At 37.1% G+C, this 21,011-nt stretch overlaps 1 protein-coding gene across 1 annotated transcript; it reads left to right on the top strand.

Moving 5' to 3' along the window:
- The first annotated feature begins 20 nt into the window (after nucleotides 1–20).
- Nucleotides 21–19,759, top strand: LOC107865698 (protein NO VEIN-like). Its single transcript, XM_047408915.1, is given in 20 exon segments — nucleotides 21–560; nucleotides 1,471–1,579; nucleotides 1,582–1,804; nucleotides 3,533–3,826; nucleotides 3,828–3,960; nucleotides 6,057–6,155; nucleotides 7,654–7,831; nucleotides 9,497–9,840; nucleotides 9,843–10,296; nucleotides 10,299–11,229; nucleotides 12,082–12,295; nucleotides 12,917–13,348; nucleotides 13,350–14,614; nucleotides 14,616–15,141; nucleotides 15,598–15,707; nucleotides 16,399–16,798; nucleotides 16,919–17,236; nucleotides 17,621–17,878; nucleotides 18,466–19,347; nucleotides 19,349–19,759. Coding segments are annotated over 20 exon segments (7,668 nt in total). The 5' UTR covers nucleotides 21–170; the 3' UTR covers nucleotides 19,457–19,759.
- The last annotated feature ends 1,252 nt before the right edge of the window (nucleotides 19,760–21,011 follow it).

The following is a 21,011-nucleotide window of genomic DNA, read 5'->3' as shown; positions in this document are numbered from 1 at the left end:
AGAATCCGGCAGCTATCACCACCACACAATGATAGAACTCGGCAGCTATCGCCACCACACAATGGCAGAAGCCAGCGGCCATCGCCACCACAGCCACAGGAACAACATCAGCAACATCCACAATTTCAATGCCCCAATCATAGTAAACCGTCTAGCCCTTCCCCGGACCCATGCATAGCGGGAGTTTTAGTGCTCCAGGCTGTCGTTTAAATGTTCATTCTCAATCTCAAAACAGCAATTACTTCCCTTCAAACCCCTTTTTTCCCCAAAACTCTAACTTTGGTTATTTTCCGAATCAAAGTTCTAATTTTGGTTATTTTCCGTTCCAACCAAACCCGAGTTTTCAGTTTTCATCGCGTAGTAATAATGAAGTTGTTGAGAGAGTTGATAGAGCTGTAATGAAGGCACGTAGGGACATTATAGAGGCTGGTGAAAATGTGTCAGCTTGGAAAGTTTCACAAGCTGCTTTAGTTATGCTTAATGCTGATTCTTGGGATTCTTTGGGTCTCAAAATGCAACAAGTCCCTTCTCTCTTTCAACTCATTGTTACTGATGGAAAGGTACAATTTTGTTTACTTTTAGTGATTTATGTTCAATAATCATACAATGTGAATACTTTTTGTACTATTAGAATGTGTTTGGTATTAAGGAAGATGTTTTTCATGGAAAATTAGTGTTTTTTCTTACTCATTTTCTTGAGTTCACTACATAATCAAAATTATTATTGGGGGATGGGGCCATGGGGGTAGGGAGTGGTGGGGGTGGGGTGAAAATGAGGTGTGTTGCAGAGTGTGGAGGATGCAATGAATGTAGAATGTCACTTGTGGAATTTGTTTCCCAGTTTCTACTTTATTAAGTCATTTTACTCATCTTTCAAAAACTTATTTTCATGAACAACAACATACCTAGTGTAACTTACTTTCCTAGAGGAAATATTTTTCAAAATTTTTGACCAGCCGAACATGAGAAAATTGGTGTCTAGTTTTTGTACTAGGAGTATAGCTTAAATTGTTGTAGGCAGTGGCTGAGCCACAAGCAAAGATAGGAATTCATTTGAATTACACTGCATATATAGAGTAAAAATATAGAGTAAAAACAATTTCTTTTTAACAACGACATATCCAGTGTAATCCCATAGGTGGGGTCTGAGGAGGGTAGTGGGTGCACCTTACTCCACCAATGAAAAACCTTTCGAAAAAAATAGGATTTAGATGCACTTGTTTTGGCTTTTTCCATTTGTTGATGCGCCAATCGACCCATTGAACAACACTCTATTTCCAACCCCATACTTCACGTAGGGGGTACATTATTCTCAAGTTGTAGGGAGGATCCAGAGGAGTTCAATCAATCAGTTTTCACATTTTGTTTGACAAAATTTTGAATTTTTTTACAGGTGGATGAACTTTCTTTCATGCAAATATGTTTTTTATGAAATACTAAGATTTTGTTTTCCTATATTTGTTTTCCTAGATTAATGCCTTGATCCATTGCTTTGTGGCTGTTCAAAGAATTACCACATTGTATGATTTGGAAGCAGCAATACTCAAGAATGAGGGGGTGGAGAAGTTTGAAGAACTGGATTTCCACTAGTGAAGCACCCACTTATTATCCATTATTTTTCTATCAGTCCCGATGTGTCAGAAGTTTTCAGGATAACAAGTGTGGAGGTCATATCCTTCCTTGCTGACTACATGAATGCCGATAAAAGAAGAAGAGTAGACATAGATGAATTTTTGAACTTCATTGCCGAGAAGAAATCCATTGGTACAACAGAGAAGCTCGGCGTGCGGATTCAAAGCTTGGGGTATGTGTCATATTTTCGCTCATAATTTTTTTTTTATTTATGTTCAGTTAGATATTACTTAAAAAATTGTTTAATAATTATTCGGAATTAGCTTTGTTGTTGAAACCGACACTTGGTATGGTACATCGGGGGTGTGGGCTTTGCAAAAATTATGTTCAATTAAATATTGGAGAATAGCTTCATCTAGGGTGATTACGGGACTATCGTGACCAGACTAACATAAGTCATACTTACCAACGCATAGAGTAGGGTAAGTTTTTGGGACATAGATGGAGTGGAAATAAGATGTTGAGAGATACATTTCCCAGCATGTATAGTGTTTCTTGCTAAAAATGATGTTGATTCAACGGTTATGGAGTTCACAAGGGGGAGAATTGTTTTGGGATTTGAGGTTTTGGCAAAATTTGCAACACTGAGAGTGTGAAGAAGATTTAATTGATTTGCTTCACCTAGAAAAAGCTTCTATGGATTACCATGATGTATGGAGATGGATGGCGGAGGGGCATAGTGTTTTCTAGTGAAGTCATTATGAGAAGCTTCTAACTAGGGAAGAGTGATTTTCCACGTATATTGGTATGGATCCTTGAGGTACCAAGAAAGGTATGTTTCTTCACTTGGCTAGCTATAACGGGAGTGATCTTGACGGCAGAGAATTTGAGGAAGAAAAAGATAACTTGTGTTAGTTGGTGTTTCATGTGCAATGAATCAGGTGAAGATGTGAATCACCTTCTTCTACATTGTCGGGTAGCTTCTTACTTATGGTGGGACATTCTGTGATGGTTTAGACTTGAGTTGGTGATGCCGAGCACTGTGAAGGAAACAATGTTTAGTTGGACGTTTAGAAGAAGGAAGAGAAGATGCAAGGAATGGGATGTTGCTTCTCTACCACTTCTGTGGATCATATGATGAGAGGTATAGAAGAGCTTTTGAGGGAGTAGAAAATGACTTTGTGCACTTGAGGAATAGCCTATTTCCCTAATTTCTTTTTGGTGCACCCATAGGATTCCTACATGTATAGATGAGTTGGTGTCATTTGTTGAAAACCATACTTTTGGTGTACTTCTTGTATAAGGGCATGCTTTTGCCCTTTTCTAATGAAATTTATTACTATATAGTCAAAAAAGAATCAATAAGATGGAAATGGTGAGTCTGTCAATTTAATAAGTGGGTAATTGTCTCCTTATCTATTGTCTTGGACAATTCTCACCTCATGAACTAGCTTTGGAGTTGAGTTAGGCTCGAGATTTATTTCTTCACAAATTTTATCTTCCAGTTGGTTGTCCTGACTTTTTGAAGTTCACATGTGATATCCCATTTTGTTAACGGATTAATTTAGAATTGAAATGACTAGTGTGTCTAGCATGTTCCTCACTCGAGAACTTTATCCCCATCTTTTGAAAAAGTATTTACTTTTTTGATAAGAAAAATAAAGTATCTACTTATCTTTGTCACCTGTTATCATCACATCATTGTGTCCCTTTTGTATTGAACGTTTGATTGATAAACTATAGTTAATCTTTGTAAAAGAAGAATGACTTTTTTCCTTGTCTGCGGGGTTTAATATGTGCTAGCTCAAGTTAACACATGCTTCTTCTATATCTGCTGCTGATAAATTTCTGGACATGTAATAGTTGATAACCTGATACGACAGTGGCATTTGTGTTCTATAGTCAGCAGAATCTGATCATTGGTATTTTCTCATGTATACTCTCTCCTTGTCCCTTTCAGGATGCATATTACTTTTATCAAGCAAGCAAGGCAGAAGAAGTTCCCAGTTGGAAATATCAAAAGCTCGGATAGACTAGCCACATGTCCTTATCCATCAGCTTCTGAAGAAATGACGCGGCTGGGTTTAAAAGATGAAGTTGAGGTTAGCCCACATACCGCTAGCGGTAGTGATAAAACAAGCAAAGATATTGGGCAATTCAATAGAAAAAGAAAATATGATGAGAATTCCCTGGCTTTACCCAAAAAAGTACCCAAACGAGATGTGGTGCAGGCAAACCTTACTCGCAAGAATTAAAGGGAAAAAAAAATCTACTAAGGTGTGGAATCAAGGCGCTGATGTTTCAAATGATTTTTCACATGGTGATGATTCAATTAAGATGTTTGTCAACACTTGGAAGGAGGCATGTCGGACAAACAGTGTGGATGAGGTATCATTTATGCTTTTGCTTCTATTCTCCTCCAACAGATGTCAGATAATAAATTCAACATATTCTCTCAGAAATGATCTTGTCTGAAATTAACTGGCTTATTTTGTATATCGCATTGTTGTTAAAGTTTTCCACTTCCCTAAAAAGAGTACTTTTTACAAGATTTGCTACCAAAGAGGATTTACAATATCCTTTTTATACTAAAAAAGGTTCAAGTTCTTTGAGAAGTTAAACTAATATACACATTTGTTTCTTCTTTCATTTGAGCACTATAAACCTTCATCTCTTTCTTGAGAAAGATAAAAGTCTTATTGAAACAACACTTTCTTAGAGCTGAAGGGTCATTTGCAGTGCAAAATTTAATCCCTTTGTTAACTTGTAGAGAATTATGAGTTCTTTCTGCATCATTTATAAATTCCTCTTTACTCCAACAAGTAATCAGAATTCAGAAAGTGTACTGTCAAAACTTGATATTCTGAATGGAGTTGGCTTTATCTTCAAAACACCTGGAATTAATTTCTATTTGCACTGCCCAACAAATGCCAGTGAAGTTAGTTTTTTTTGCCATTTTCCTGCCCCTTGGTCGTTCCTTTCTTGTGCCAGCACCTGGGAAAATCAAGATATAGCGTGACACTGCTCAACGGCGTCCTTGTTTGTTTAGAGACATCTGTTATAGCATGCAAGAACATATGATAGATGCGTTCTAGCTTCTCTTAATCTGTATATTTATTATAAAGTAATTCAATTATTAATCTTTTGATTCCTTTTCCAGCTTATCAATTGTTTTTTTAATATGGTAAGATTTTGTTAATGAGCAGTATCAAGAGTATACTGCAGAAAAACTTATCAACTGTTATATACTCGAACTTAATTCTTAATTTAACTCATAATTGTAACTCAATCCAATTTTATGGCTTTGTGAAGTCTCATTAAGAATATTAAATTATGTAGTTCAACTTGTTAATAAAACAATGTATTAAAATGTGTTTGATTTCCCGTTATTTTGACTTTACAATACTATATATCTAATTTTATTATGGTGTAGTTTCTAACTTAAACGAATAATTCACAACTTACTAGCATTCAGATCTAAGTTTCAATTTATAATATGATTTTTGCACTTTTATCTAATATCTATCATTTCATTATGAATTTAATTTTCTACAAAGGGGTAACAGAGTGGTGAGGAAATAAACATTAAAGATGTTAGAGGATGCACTTGCCCCTCATTGGTTGTATAAGGGTTTCCAAATGGGTCGAAATGGTCCTGGACTGTTCCAGCCATTGCCTTCAGGTTGTTGGTTGAATGTTCGGTTTCTTCACTTGGTATCAGTGCCAACACTTTGGAGAGTCCATTTGTACAATGACTTTCTCCTGTCCGGTCGCTCCGGGCTTCTCTCTCACCTCAGCCCATGAAGCTGCTTTAACCTTCTCTCTATCAAATCAGTCCACTGAGCAACTGACATTGGTCCAAATCCTCTCATTATAAGCCTGTCTTGCATAATCTGTCTCCCCCAACTTCAGGCCCCTCTTGCTGAACCTCCTCTCTCCTACTTCAAATAAAGGAGAGAAATTTCAATCCATGAAGAAAGGGAAAAAAGAGAAATATTTAGTAGACATGTTAAGAACTGGGTTATACATTAGGGAAGGTGTTCCTTTGGTTGTGTAAGGGGTTTTAATGGTCCTAGACAGCTAGACTGCTCCACCCATAGCCGTTCATTTTTGGATTGGATGCTCAGACAAAAATGCCTGCTCGGACTATCTCAATTTAAACTATTGATTCTATTTCTTAATCAGGCTGGGTTCGGGCTCAGTTTTGATGTTTGGCATCAATGAAGGGGTGGTTGTTGGGGTGGCAAAAGATGGATGTTGATTTTCAAAGCTTTATAGCATATGCAGTGGTAGCAAAAAGTTGGCCTTTATTTTTTCAGAACTTTATTCCTTCGCCTGCCATTCTTGCAATATTATCATGATCTTTTAAAATCTTTTTTTGGTTCTTCTGGGCACCTATTTGTGGTGTTTGGCCATACTCCTGACGTTGACAGTCACCATTTTAACACATGTTGATCTTCAGTCAATTTTTCTTTCCTTTTTAGGTTTTCCAGAGGATGCTTGAGTTCTATAAGACAAGGAAGCGCGTTCAAGTTACCAGGATGTTTTCATCATATCCATTTTGTGGGTTGCTTCATGTTGCTGTAAGTTAAATGATCAGTTTGATATGTAATTAATTAGCCATAAGACACCTGAGGGACTTTCTTCGTTTTATTTAGCTTGTGCTTGCTTTGTTTTAGTGTGGCCCTGTTTGAGCACTGAAATGGCATTGGAAGATACAGAATTCCATTTTCTGATCTTTGCTTCCAATCTAGTTTAATTCTGTAGTAGTTGCCTGACCATCTGCCTACAATGTGATGTAGCATGAGAAGAGAGAAGGGAGAAGAGGTGGAGAATAGAAGGAAACCGGAGAGAGAGAGAAGAACAAGAGTGAAACTGAGATATTTTTCTATTGAAACGGTTAGTTTAATGTTATTGATGAAAACAGGGCTAAGATGGTGCTGTGTTGGTTACATTCAAAAATCAAATGTGAGTCCTCCTTTAAAGCGTAGGAAACCAGCACAATCTATGAGACATCATTTACCACCTCCATTTTGCACCAAAATGAAAGAATAGCTTTGCAGTCAGCTTTAATTAAATCTGGTTTGCTTTTCCCTTGACGCATCTTCTTTCTTTCAATTTCCCCCAAATACATGCTGTATGGTATTCCTCGTCTTCTTTCACCTCTTCCTGTCTATTCTTCTTCCCTAACAGCTAGCAGTTACCGCTTTTGACATCTCTTATTTCACCCCCGTAGTGTTCAAAACAGAATGGCATAATTTGGTGATTATGGAGCAATGCAAAAATAAGTGGTTGAGATTTTCTGCCCTTCTTCACACATTTAGCATCTATTGCTTGCTACAGTCCGTTTTTGCCAATTTCTTGTGTCAAGCAGAATTCTTGATTTCTTTTAAAATCATAGTATGCTGAATGCTCTAGTCTTTTCGACTATTGCAAATCGGAAAATGTATAAACCCCCTCCCAGTTCCAGCCCTTTGGATGCTAGTAGTACAGTCGTCTGCTATTCAGTAATTTATGTTTTGCCCTTTATCTTTTCCTTGTTTTTGTTTCTAATAATTGTGATTTTACTTGATTATTAACTTACTGTGTAGGAAGAATCTCTATGCATAACTTTTGAGTGTCGTAGTTGTGATAAATAAATAAATGCCGTCACTTTCTAACCACTTAAGCTTTTAAAACATGTGATTGACATGATTCCATATGGTATCAAAGCAAGGAGATTTTGAGTTTTTGTTTTACTACTACTAATACAACAAAAAAAATTTCACCTGCTTGGACCTTAACAAAGAATCAGGTTTGTATGTGAGGGGACATGTTGGAGAATTATAGTTGATAAATAAAAATGACATCTCTCTGATACTTTAAACTCTTAAACAGTTGCGATCATATGATTCATAGAGGTGTATTATTTGAACATCTACCTCTAGTCTCAAAGTTTCGAGGAAGCTCCAGTGTATTAGCATGAGCTACCTCCCTTGAGCTAACTTTCCTTCATTTGTCATTATACTTGAATGATTTTATTAATTAGTTTCTGACTGAATATCTCTTGCATATCTTTTGCTTATTTGATTGACTTTGCAGATTACATCTATTGAACGTGGAATGTGGGATAGCTTGTATGATAAGCTTCATACAGTTCACCAATGTGCAGTGACCAAAGGAGGTACTGAAAATTGTGCTGATTCCATATGCATTGAGGTTGATTCAGCTGAAAGGGATGCTACCAATCTGTCTGAGAAGCTTTTGGCGTGCGAAAGTGGTGAGTTGTACACCACTGAGATTTTGGTGTTGCTGATGATAATGTGTTAATTGACAAAACCAACGATGATGTCAACCAAAAGTTTGAACTATGTAGAAACACTTTACAGTGTAAGAGTTTTGGGGTAAGTAGAAGTAAGATTGAACACATGCACTGCAAGTTTAGTCACCATTGAAAGCTAAGTTTCTTGGACTCTCCAAAATTGTTGCCGCGCCTGTGTCGGATCCTCCAAAAATGCACTACTTTTAAAGGATCCGACACGCACCCATGACATTTTTGAAGAGTCCAAGCAACATAGATTGAAAGAGCAAAGTTGAGGTGAGACTAGAAGGGATTGCATTGTCATACTGCAGACAATTTAGATATAGGTTTGTTGTTTCAGGAAAACGGAATGATAAATGAAGGTTACTTATAGAATTTACACCAGATGGTTGAAATGGAGAAGTTTTACCGGGGTGTTATGTGATAAACAGATGCCTTTCATAGTGAAAGATAAGCTCTGCAAAATAGTTATAAGACCGACAATGTTATATGGTAGTGAATGTTGGGCCGTTAAAGTCAAAACATATCCACAGGATGATGATGAGTGCTACAGAGACAGGAATTCTAAGATGTATGTGTGGTCATACAAAATTATATTAGATGAAAAAATTACCACATTTATTAGAAGTTGCAAGTGGCATGCATTGAAGCTGAAATGAGTCCACAACCCACTGTCCTAGAGTATTAGACTGTGCAACTGAGGATACTTGTGGAGATGTCTGCTTACTTGCTCGATAATGAAGAAACTCATTATCTTCCTCTTTAGATAAACAAACCTGTTGATTGCCTGTATTGTCAGACTGGGCAACATAAGCATTCTTGGGGTGATCGACCATGCAAAGAATAACATATTTCATGTGTGGGTCCAAACCTGTTGTACATTATTACGACCTCCTACTCAAAAAGTATTATTGGATTGTGTTGACTTCATTATTACACTGAGCCTTATGTACGTTATAATCCTTTTCCATATAGGAGGCTATGTGCAATCTTGTTCCTATTTTTATTCGAATAGGTGCAGAAGACCTACAATCCCTTGGAATCAATGCAGACGTGGCTAAAAATCGAGGACAATGGAACAAAAATATCCATAATAGGTGATATCTGGTAGTTGGGAATAAGTTTTAGTCATGAGTACGTTGATTTTGAATCTATTGCTTTTCTAGGATTGTTTTCACCTCATCATAGATTTATTTATCAATATATATATATGTGTGTGTATATATATGGCATATTTTTCACTTTTCTTTTTTAGGATGATGACATGAGTTGAGCTTAAATGGAGAACTAAACTTTTATGTTCGAGTTACCTCATAAAATTCCAACAAAATGTCATAAGTTCAAATCTCACCACCATCTGAAGAGCAAAAAATGGATCAATGTATTTGGCCATGAAAAGAATCAGTCACACTCATGAGGGGACAATGTTGAGATATTAGTAATCAAGTAACTGATAGTATCTCTAACAGTTAAATTTTAAATGAGAACAAAATTTGTGTTTGCTATGCTCTCTCAAAAAGAAGTTCTCCAACTTGTCCTTAAGTACTAGCTCTAACTTAACACAATTATGCTTTTGGGGTTTCTTTTTTACATCTTCTCCACATTAATGCTTTCTTTACATAGGGATCACCATTGAGGACATACACAGTAAACTTTCCACCTATTTGGTGGGTGATGATGCTGCCTTATCTGCTGCAAGTTCGTACCATGTCTTCCTGTTGAACAAGTTTTGCAAGCTTGAATCTTGGTTGACAGAGCAGTTTTCTGTGAAGCATTTTGAGTCACTTGGTTACGGAAACATCTGGCTCTTCCTGGAGAAAAATATGCATCTGTTCAGTCATTCTTTAGGAAGGTTCTTCACAAGTGACATGCCTGAGAAACCTCCTCTGGAACCTTCAATGCTTGATTGTCAGTTTGACCTATTGTTATCACAGGCTTCACAAAATGTTTATGGGAGAACAAAGAAGTAGACAAGCGAAGGATTTCTGATTTACTAATGAGGCAATTCCCTTTAGTCTGTTTAAAAGTAGCTGGAAATGATTTTATGATAGATATAGAGGGTTATATGAAGGCAAAGAAAGGAAATATGACGTTAAGGTCTGTTGTATTCTCTGAAACATTGCTCAAGGAAGTTGGTGTGGGTAAAAATAATGAAAGTATGTTAGATAAAGCTGATTCGGAGAATGATGTAGGGCAAGGAGATTGTATAGAAACGTCCAAAGATGCCATGAAGGCCTTGGTCAATGCTCCAATGTTGATAGATCTGAACTTGTGGCTGCATTGGGACATGGTCTTTGCTCCTTCTCTTGGTTCTCTTGTGGGCTGGCTGTTGAACGAGGTAAATAGCGAAGAGTTGTTGTGTTTGGTAATTTCGTGTGGGAAGGTGTTGCGTGTTGATCATTCAGCCACTATTGATTCTTTTGTAATGTACTTTTGCAAGGCAATCCTTTTGATACAGCTGTCAAACTGTTATCGTTGTTGGTTTTATATGGTGGTGAAATAAATGTTCCTAATTCACTCTTAAAATGCCATGCACGTCATGCATTTGAAGTTTTTTTTTAAAATTATGAGGAGATGAAATCACATGACATTCCGGACTCCCTCAAGCATGCCACATCTCTGTGCAGACAGCTCATACACGATGAAACTATATCGACTATGAACAAGAAATTATTGAGGAGGGATAGGGTTGGTAAAATCGCGCCTTTGGCATCAAGGTTTATTCTTGACTGTCTGGGCTATCTGCAGGTTGAGTTTTGCCATTTTGCTGCAGACATCTTGCTTTCAGGGGTGCAACCTTTTGTTAAAGATGCTCCTTTAGCTATCTTAGATGAATGTGAACGGATAGACCAGCGTCTTATGCTTCATCGAGTTGGAATGTCTCTGGGCATAGTGGAATGGGTTGAAGATAAACACAAATTGAGTGTCTGTTCTGATACTAACTCGTTAATGTCTTCTAGGTCATCATGCTTGAAAGTCGCAGAGTTTGATTTCAGCAAAAACTCAAACTTTACAGAAGAAGTATCGAGCGAATGTCCCTTGTCTAGAACTGAAATTAGCTTCTCCCAAGATCCAATGCGGCAACATGAAAATCAAGATGCCAGTTGCTCTGCAGGTGTTGTAGCTTGTGTTTCTTCTGATAATTTTGCTGATAGTGCCAAACAGCACTCATGTGAGCTTGAGAGTTCCGCTGCCAGTGTTATTGAATCTATTCAGCGAGAAGAGTTCGGTCTGCAGCCTGATCTTTCACCTGTTGAAAGTGCAGTGTTGAATAAGCAACATGCTCGCTTGGGGAGAGCTCTGGATTGTCTTTCGCAGGAGTTGTATTCTCAGGATTCACATTTTATCCTAGAGCTGATATGTATACTCACCTTTTGTAATATCTGTTTAGTGTCTACCAATTTGTTATATATTTTGCACATTCTACTGTTGAGTTGTATTAGTTGACTCACCATTCAATGTGGCGAAAGGCGGTGGACTTTAACGTGGATTGTAATATAAATGTTCTTCTTGAGTTGGCTCATTAGAGAAATTTCTTTTACATGTAATAGACATGAACTTAATTGATAGACAGGCCATAAAATAGTTGGAAGAAAATTATTTTTTAATAAATAGAAGTACCTAAAAAGTAGAACTTATTTACCTAAAAAGTAAAAAAGAAAAAGTTAAAAATAGAAGTTCCTCAAAAGTTTGTAGAGTGGCATTGGAAGAAGATTGGAGAAAGTTTGCAGGGAGATAGGTGGGAGAGGGTGGAGTGTATAGGAAAATTCTGATACAGCTCCTGAATGGCCATATCCCAGAAGAAGAGAGTTAATGTACCTATTAAATAATACAACATAATCCCCATAGGTGATGAAAAGGAGAACATATAATATCCCACCCAACACCCAAAGTGGTATAGGAAATCAAGGATGTTCTATTTTTCTAGCATGTAATCTACTATGTATTGAAGCTGATAACAAGGCTTTTAGTAAATGGAGGAATTGTGTACTTCCTGCTTGTATATATTGCTTACCAATTTTAACTTAGAAAATCTAGGTCATTTCAATGCCTTAAGCTTTGCTGCTTTTGGGTAGAATACAATTCTGAGCATGAACTTATTTGTTATCACTGGAACATTTTTGTTACAATAAGATGGAATGTTTTGTGCATTTTTCCTGTCAAAAGGGTATAACTAATTGCTCTCTTTACAATGGCACATTGATTCAGGTTCAGAACGCTGATGATAATACCTACCTAGAGCATGTCGAACCCACTTTGACTTTCATTCTTCAGTATAAAGGCATTATAGTTCTGAACAATGAATGTGGATTTTCTGCTGATAACATCAGAGCACTCTGTGATGTTGAGAATTCTACTAAGAAAGGGCGTAATGCTGGATATATTGGGAAGAAAGGCATCGGTTTCAAATCAGTGTTTCGGGTAATATGCACAACATGTCTGTTGAATTTTTTCTAGTTCCTTGTACAATTTGTATGAATTTCTAAATGAATTTGGAAGAAAGTGAGTGGCTGCGCTGTTGTGCCTGTATGAAAATGTTGTGAGGACTCTGTCACAACTAAACCATGCACTCCTTAAGGTGTTAATACCTACCTAGAAAATGTTGCACATAATGAAGACCTTGATCTGTATGGGTCAGACCTCAAACTGTTAAGGGGTCATTTAGTTGTTGACTAAAGTTAATGCCGGGTTTAGTTATTCAAGTATTAGTTATTCCATTTTCTACCCCGTAAAGTAATATATAAATTCACTCTTGCCTATTTTTTGATGTAGGATTGTAAAATGATAATCAAACACTGAACTTGAGAAGTCTTGATATTATTAAGAGGCTGTTCAGTTAATGATTTTTCTGAAGATGACCTTTCACCCACCAACATACTATGTAGTATTCATCAGCTCTTGATTGATTTCAATGCATTGAATAGTTTTAAACTCTATTCTCTCTATCAGTGTTTTGTGAAGTGTCTGAACTGGATCTTGTCCATGCTTCGCCCTTAATAATATCCAGAATCTGTCTTTAGCTAAACTTTTTTCTCCATACAGGTCACTGATGCTCCAGAAATTCATTCCAGTGGCTTCCATATTAAGTTTGATATAAGTGAAGGCCAGATAGGTTTTGTTTTGCCAACTGTTGTACCTCCTTGTGACATTGACTCCTACACCAGATTGGCCTCTTTAGATTCTGATTGTAATCATGGTAATACCTGCATAGTGCTTCCCTTTAGGTCAAGTCTCCTGGAAACGTCTGCTGTAGAGAATATTGTGTCAATGTTTTCGGATCTTCATCCATCTTTGCTACTTTTTCTTCACGGTCTTCACTGTATAATATTTAGAAATATGCTAAGTGATTCTACTTTTCTTATGAGGAAAGAAGTCGTGGGAAATGGCATCGTTAAGGTTTCCCTTGGAGAGGAGAAATTGACCTGGTTTGTGGCATCCAAGGAATTGCTGGTTCACACTATTCGTTCGGACATCTCAAAAAACAGAAATTTCCATGGCATTTACATTGCAGGAAGCGCTTGATGGAACCTACAATGCACATCTGACCCAACAGCCTGTTTTTGCATTCCTACCTTTGAGAAAGTACGGCCTAAAGTTTATACTTCAGGGTGATTTTGTACTTCCTTCATCTAGAGAAGAAGTTGATGGTGATAGTCCTTGGAACCAGTGGTGGTTATCAGAGTTTCCTGGATTGTTTGTTAGTGCAGAAAGATCATTTTGCGATCTGCTATGTTTTAAGGATAATCCAGCAAAGGGTGTTACAGCTTATATGAGCTTTGTTCCCCTTGTTGGGGAGGTTCATGGTTTCTTTTCTGGTCTTCCTTGGATGATTCTTTCTAAATTACGCATGTCAAACTGCTTGATAATAGGAAGTACGGAAACTCAGTGGGTTCTTCCATGCAAAACTTTGAGAAATTGGACCCAGGAGGCCTGTAACCTTTTGCCTGATAGCTTTCTTCTCAAGCATCTGGGTGTTGGTTTCTTGCATGAAGATATAGTTCTAACAGATTTATTAGCCAGGGCTCTAGGAATTGAGGAGTATGGACTCAAAGTTCTATTTCAGGTTATTACTTCTTTATGCACTTCAGTAGAAGGTCTGCATGAGTTTGGGATGGTTATGTGCGTGGATGTTTATATGATGTTGTCACATGGGAAAAGCTCAGCAGGCTTTGAGACAGAAATGGATCTTATGAAGAACCTCAAAAAGATTCCGTTTATTCCTCTTTCAGATGGAAAATATGGATCATTGGATGAAGGTGCAATTTGGTTGCATGTTGATCAAATGGGTGCTGCAACTAATGATGAGTATGCTCCAGAAACTTTCCCCAGATTGTATTCTATGCTCAGAACTGTGAGTCCCACACTTCTTTCTGATGCTGCTGCTCTTGGTACATCATGCTCTGATTCATCAATGTTAGATAACGTTACTAGGATGCTGTACAGAGTTGGTGTACAACGGTTATCGGCACATCAAATAGTAAAGATGCATATCCTACCATTTATCTGTAGAGATGATGTTGGACAAGGACCTAGAGAACTATTGACAGAGTATTATGCCTTCTTGATGTTCCACTTGCAATCAAGTTGCCCTGACTGTCAATCAGAAAAGGACCAAATTATCAGAGAAGTTCGTGATAATGCTTTTATATTGACAAATTATGGTTGTAAACGTCCTAAAGAGTTTCCTATCCATTTCAGCAAACATTTTGAAAATCCCATTGATATGAGTATTAGATCTTGAATGGCATGAGATTGAGGATATGTTCTTCAACCAACCAATCAACAAATTGTTATCTGGGGGTGTGTTAAAGTGGAGAAAGTTTTTCCAGGAAATTGGAATCACTGATTTTGTACAAGTTCTTCAGGTTGAGAAAAATATTTCCGATGTATGCTCTGTTCCCATTAATGCAACATTGGATGGAGGTTTGAATTCCAGAGGATCAGTTGCGAGAGATTGGATGTCTGATGAGTTTGTCGATTTGTTGTCACAATTATCTTCAACGGGTGACAAGGAAAAATGCAAGTACCTCTTGGAGGTACTTGATAGTTTGTGGGATGATTATTTTGCTGACAAGGTTACTGGCTTTTATTTCAGTTCCAATGGAGAACGACAATTATTTGGCTCTTCATTCACCAGAACCCTCCGTGATGTTTAATGGCTGGCATCAAGTTTGGATAGTAAGCTTCATTGTCCAAGGAAGTTATTCCATGGTTGTGACACTGTGCGCTTGGTTTTTGGTGACAACGCTCCATATGCTATTCCAGAGGTCAATCTGATCTTAATAAAGTCATCATGTCAATAATAATTTCTTTGAAGAGTTTCAACCTGTTAATCTGGCTTTTCAAATGATTTTTTCTGCAAGAATCTGCTCTATCACATTTTAGATTGCATTAGAATCCTGATGTGGCTGCTTTTTTCACACTTCATTTTTGGGAAATTGACGCCGCTTTAATTGTGAAGTAGTTTTACTGTGGTTGGCTGCTTTCTTGAAAAGACCGTTTCTTCTTTGTTGGCTTCAATATTCTTCTTTTAATTAGCATTTGTAACCTTTATTTTTGTATTTACATGAATTTGTGGTAATAGCATCATGAAATTATTATAGCTTCTTCTTCTATAGGGAAGTACCAGAACTTATTTTTGGTTAGCTCTTTCTGGATGTGAACTTTATTGGAGTTCCTTTATGACTGCCCTTAAAGAGCTAATGCTTCTGTTTGTGAAGCAGGTGAGAAGCAATAAGCTGTTAACAGCTCTTGGCTTGAAAATCCAAGTTACAGTTGATGACACTTTAGCAATTCTTAAAGCTTGGAGAGCTGAACTAACTCTGAGCGCTAGGTAATTGATCTTCCTTCTGCAGACACATGCGAAAACAGCTAGATGGTTAATTTTTCTTTTTCATTTATCTGAAGGGAAAGATGTATATGGTTTCAGCAATCCCTTTTCTGTGGTTAGAATTAGGAATTAGTTAATGCTGAAGTTGTCCACAGTGCATCAATTGGTCACATATAATTTTTTGGGGGGAGAAGGTGACAACTTTATATAATAAAAAGCCATAAGCACAAAGATTCCTGAAAGAGCAGTAAATGGTTTTCTGATGTTTATGTTGTATAATATTTTGTTTTGAACATTGATGACTAGTGAAAGTTGTTAAATGGTTGCTTTGCTAGAGTTACGTTTAAGCCCTGTCCCCATCATTGGCTGGTTTTAATTTAGAATAGATTAAAAACTGTTTTCAAAAAAACTTGAAGAAACGATCCAACTTCATTAATTTCAGGTATTGTCTAGTGATTTACATGTCCCCTTCTGGCATCTTTAACTCCTGAATGGCGTAATAGAAGAAACTTTTTAAAGTGTCCGCGCTTCCTTCATTATGGACTGCTATGTCTCATCATTATTCTGAAGTTTCATACTCATTCATTTCCTACTTAAATTTTTTGATAGTGGTAATATTCTATAAATTAACAGGTATCCTATACCAAAACTGATTAGTCCCCCAAAGTTTGACATTCATTTCCTACTTTTTCAGTTTATCACAAATGTCAAAATTCTACAATTTCATCTGGAGTAAGATGAACACTTCAGAGAGGAAGGTAGTTGAAGAATTACGTAATGAGCGTTTTGTGTTTGTCCCTTGTAAGTTGGTTGCTTCACATGAAGATGTAGTACCTGGTGTTCTTTTGTCATTTAAAGAAGTCTTCTGGCGTGATTTAACTGGTTCCACGGACCAAGTGAAGATGATTTTCCCAGAATCTGATCCACATTCAGTTCAGCATCCTTTCACCAAAATGTTATGTAGTGTTTATCCATCTCTTCATGACTTTTTTGTGAAAGAATGTGGAGTGAATGAGTTCCCTCATTTCCATGGATACCTTCAAATACTGCTGCAGTTGTCAGCTACTGCTTTACCTTCACAAGCAGCCAAGAATGTAAGCTATCTTTCTGCTAGACACTTTCACTGTAGTAGTTGATGAAGGATTTTGATGCTAATAAGACCATGTTCTGATGAATACCTCAGCTTAAGAATGGATTTGATATATGTTTTTCAGGTCTTCGAAATATTTCTTAAGTGGATTGACGAACTAAATTCAGGATCTTTGGGATCTGAAGATATTGGTTTCTTGAAGCAAGGCCTTTTGACAACGGATTATCTGGTTCTTCCTACTGCAGAAGATAAATGGGTATCTCTTAACCCATCCTTTGGGCGCATCTGTTGGTGTGATGATTATAAGCTGAGGAAGTAATTTAATTATTTTGATGATATTAAGTTTATCTACTTTGGGGAACTCAATGACGAGGAAAAGGAGATTCTCAAAACAAAAGTTTCAATAGTCTTGCACAAATTGAATATTCCTTCTCTATCAGAGGTAATCTAAGTCCCTGATAGAACTCCAGGATAAGCTCTTTTATCTCACTGTCCGCAGAGACCCAGCCATTCACGTCAAGGCTGCCAATAGAATTATGTTTTTTTTTCCTGCATTTGCATTTTTGGAGAAATCTTGTATTTTTAACCCCTTGCTTAATCAACAAAACCTTGACTGCGATATATTATCACTTCTAATTCTTTCGCCAGCAATTCTCATTTTAATTCTTTCGCCAGCAATTCTCATTTTCTGATTCATGATCTGCTCCAGTTCTTCAAGCTCCTTTAAAAACCGACTTCTTTTTTTGGCAGATTTAATCATTTGTCCAGTTCGACCGTAGATCATGGCACATGAACTTTAGACATCTAATATTTTGCTTTTTCACAGATTGTAACACGGGAAGTGATATATTATGGTCCAACTGACTCTATTTTTGTAGTTTCTGTGGTTAACTGGATTCTTCCATATGCTCAACGCTATATATATAAGAGTCATCCAGACAAGTATTTGCTTCTCAGTCAATCTGGATTTGAGAACCTGAAATGCCTGTAGATTGTTGTTGTAGAAAAGCTGTTCTGCAGGAATGTAATTAAAAGTTCCCACATTGCATCCAAAAAACGGTTCGAATGCAGTTCTCTGCTAGAGGTATTTAAATCACGACAGCATCTATTGGTTCTTGTATCTGTATAATGTTACATGCTTTAGATGCTTCTGGAAAAACTTTTGTTCTATTTAAATTTACATTGAACTGTTTATGAAAAAGGGTTATTCATCTAAGGGTCAAATGTAAGACCATTTTCTATGTAGTCCAAAGCCCTACAACTTACGTCTATATTGCGATGACGTTGAACACTTGACTTACGTGTCCGCTGTCTTTTTCTGGTTGTTCTTCCTTTTTGATATCATCATATTTTACGCCTGATATTTCGTAAGCTTACTACATATGCCTTATCAGGTATTTTTCCCCTTTGCCCAGTTTGATCATGGGAGATCCAAGATTATTAAGGATATATGGTAAAACATCAGTTCCTGTACAGTTTTACCTGTAATAACTCTGCCAACATAGTGAAATTTTATGTCTTGTTAAAATTTACAACTGAAAAAGATGTGTACATAACTTGTTTTACTTATTTCTTGTATAGGTCTGCTTGTAACTCTATTGACATAGTGAAATTTCGTTCCTTATTGAAACTGAAGAATGTGTACATAATTTGCTTTTTACCCTGTGACAGGGAAAGATCTTGTATGCCAAATCAGATTCTCACTCGATATTCATGGAACTTTCTCGTTTATTCTCTATTGGAACTCCCGACTTGCACTTGGCAAACTTTCTTCATATGATCACCACTATGGCAGAGTCAGGTTCCACTGAGGAGCAAACTGAGTTTTTCATTATGAATAGCCAGAAAATGCCTAAGCTTCCTGCAGATGAATCTGTTTGGTCACTTGCAAATGTTCCATTGTCAGAAGATGGTGAGGTAGGGCTGATGAGTTCTTCTAGAACAATGAATGAGACAACCCCTGTGAATTTCCGGAAGAGACCAAAAATCAGCTCAAACTCTTCAGACTGGAAAACTGCTCCTGGTAGTGTAGCAAAGTCACCGGCAACCAGTGGTCTCAAAGCATATGCTCAGGTTCCAACTGAGATCGCTTGTGTGGAGAATGCGGACAATGATCCAGCATCAGCTGCAGCTGTACTGGGTTCACAAGATGCTGATCATGTGTATAATGTACTTGTACGTGGTCCTGTGAAACTGACATTTGATCCTCCTCGTTCCATGACTATACCACATGACTTGAATTATAGTTCATCGGATGTTGCAGAAAGAGATCATCTGTATACAGACACACCTGACCCTCAACAGGCATTGTCAACTGGCAGACTCGGAGAATTTGTTGCTTTCAAGTACTTTGCGGGGAAACATGGTGAGCCTGTTGTGAAGTGGGTCAATGAAACAAATGAGACGGGGCTTCCTTATAACCTTGTTGTAAGAGATGACGAATACATAGAAGTAAAGGCCACTAGAGCGACAACAAAGGATTGGTTCCATATTACCTCGAGGGAATGGCAGTTTGCAGTTGAGAAAGGTGAATCTTTTAGCATTGCGCAAGTAAGTTGTGTTATCACCCGCTAATACAGCAATGGTGACAGTATACAAAAACCCAGTCAACCTCTGTCAGCTTGGTAAACTTCAGTTAGCTCTCACGATACACAACTCGTGATGATTCTTAAGACGTACATATGGATGGTAAACTTAACTTCTTCTGGACTGCAGATGATAAGATAGTAAATATTGTAAGTAATGACTAAGCTTACCCCTCATTTTGATGGTTCTTCATTTTTGTGAATTTACTCTATTTTGACCTTGCATTGTTGGAGAAGCTTGAGCTTGAGTCAGGGCAGCAGTAATTTCAGCCAACTGGTTTGTGTGTACTGTCTCATTTTGGAAATGACAGTTGACAGCATTATGTATATGAAGATGTTCCTTGTAATTATTTTCTTAATTAAATCACTAATTCAAGTAATATTTGTGTTGTTGGTTGGCTTTTGTGGTTCTTATGATACATGAAAAAAGGGCAGCCCGGTGCACTAAAGCTGTCATTATGCGCGGTGTCCGAAGAAGGGCCCCACCACAAGGATGTATTGTACGAAGTTTTACCTTGCATTTCTGCCCGAGACTGTTTCCAAGGCTTGAACCCGTGACCTCCTGGTCACATGGCAACAACTTTACCAGTTTTTATGATATATTTTTGTCCACCTTCGAAGCTACCTTTGTAGCGTATTTATTAACGTCATAAGTGGGACCAAGCATGTTGCAACCACCAGAAGTAGAACCTCATATTTCTCGTAGAGGTGTGTGAATCATTGGTTTACTTAGGGTAAGAAGAGCAAGGCCTTCTTATCGCACTAATACATATGACTGATTATCCTCTCGAATCAACTATTGATTATCGCCTTGGTAAATAAAATAGCAGTAACGAGCAAGGAATGGATGCGCTAAGACGCAATAGATTTTTAGTCGTTGTTTAATCATTTCTTATTTAGTAAAACAATCTTTAACTAGATGTTTACTAAGTTGAGATCTCCATTGTATGAAAATCATTGTATCATGAAAGCCTCACTTATTCAAATGACCTTTTGTTTAATATACCAACTGACTATTATAGGCATGTTGTAGATTGACCAAAGTGTTGTGTGATGATTGATTCTTGAACAAAAGCTTCTAAGGAAAAATGCATGAAAAGGTCATTCTTTTTCAAACGGAGAAAGTATATACTACGAAATTGAGTTTACATTGTCCTTCGGTAGTATTTGAGAAAATTTGGTTATTAAGCCTCTTCAAGTTTTCAATTAGCAAAATGGCTTTACTGAGAAATTTGGCTATTAAGCTTCTTCAACTTTTCAATTAGCAAAATGACCTACTTTTATTTTTCCATATATTGGATTGATAATCGCTTTGTCCATATATAGATGGGATCGATAATTGATTTATCGGATCAACAATCAATTTGTCGAATCGACAATAAATTTATTGGATAGATAATAGATCATTTCTCTAAAAAAGAAATTGTAGTATATTTAATTTAAAAAATAAAAGATTTGAAAAGACCATTTAACAAAGAATCGTGCAGTCTTTTTACTTAGCGTTACCCCTCCAATAACTAGCTAGAGAAAAAAAATAGCTAGGTGCATTAAAGCCGACGCTAATACATGTTTGATAAAGGGTTGAATCATAAGGGTTTATTATATGCAATCTTGTCTTGTGCTTCTGCAAGA

This window comes from Capsicum annuum, chromosome 3, assembly GCF_002878395.1.
Source record: "Capsicum annuum cultivar UCD-10X-F1 chromosome 3, UCD10Xv1.1, whole genome shotgun sequence".
NCBI lineage: Eukaryota > Viridiplantae > Streptophyta > Magnoliopsida > Solanales > Solanaceae > Capsicum > Capsicum annuum.
The sequence above is the reverse complement of the archived record's forward strand: the minus strand, read 5'-3'. Positions and strand labels throughout refer to the sequence as shown.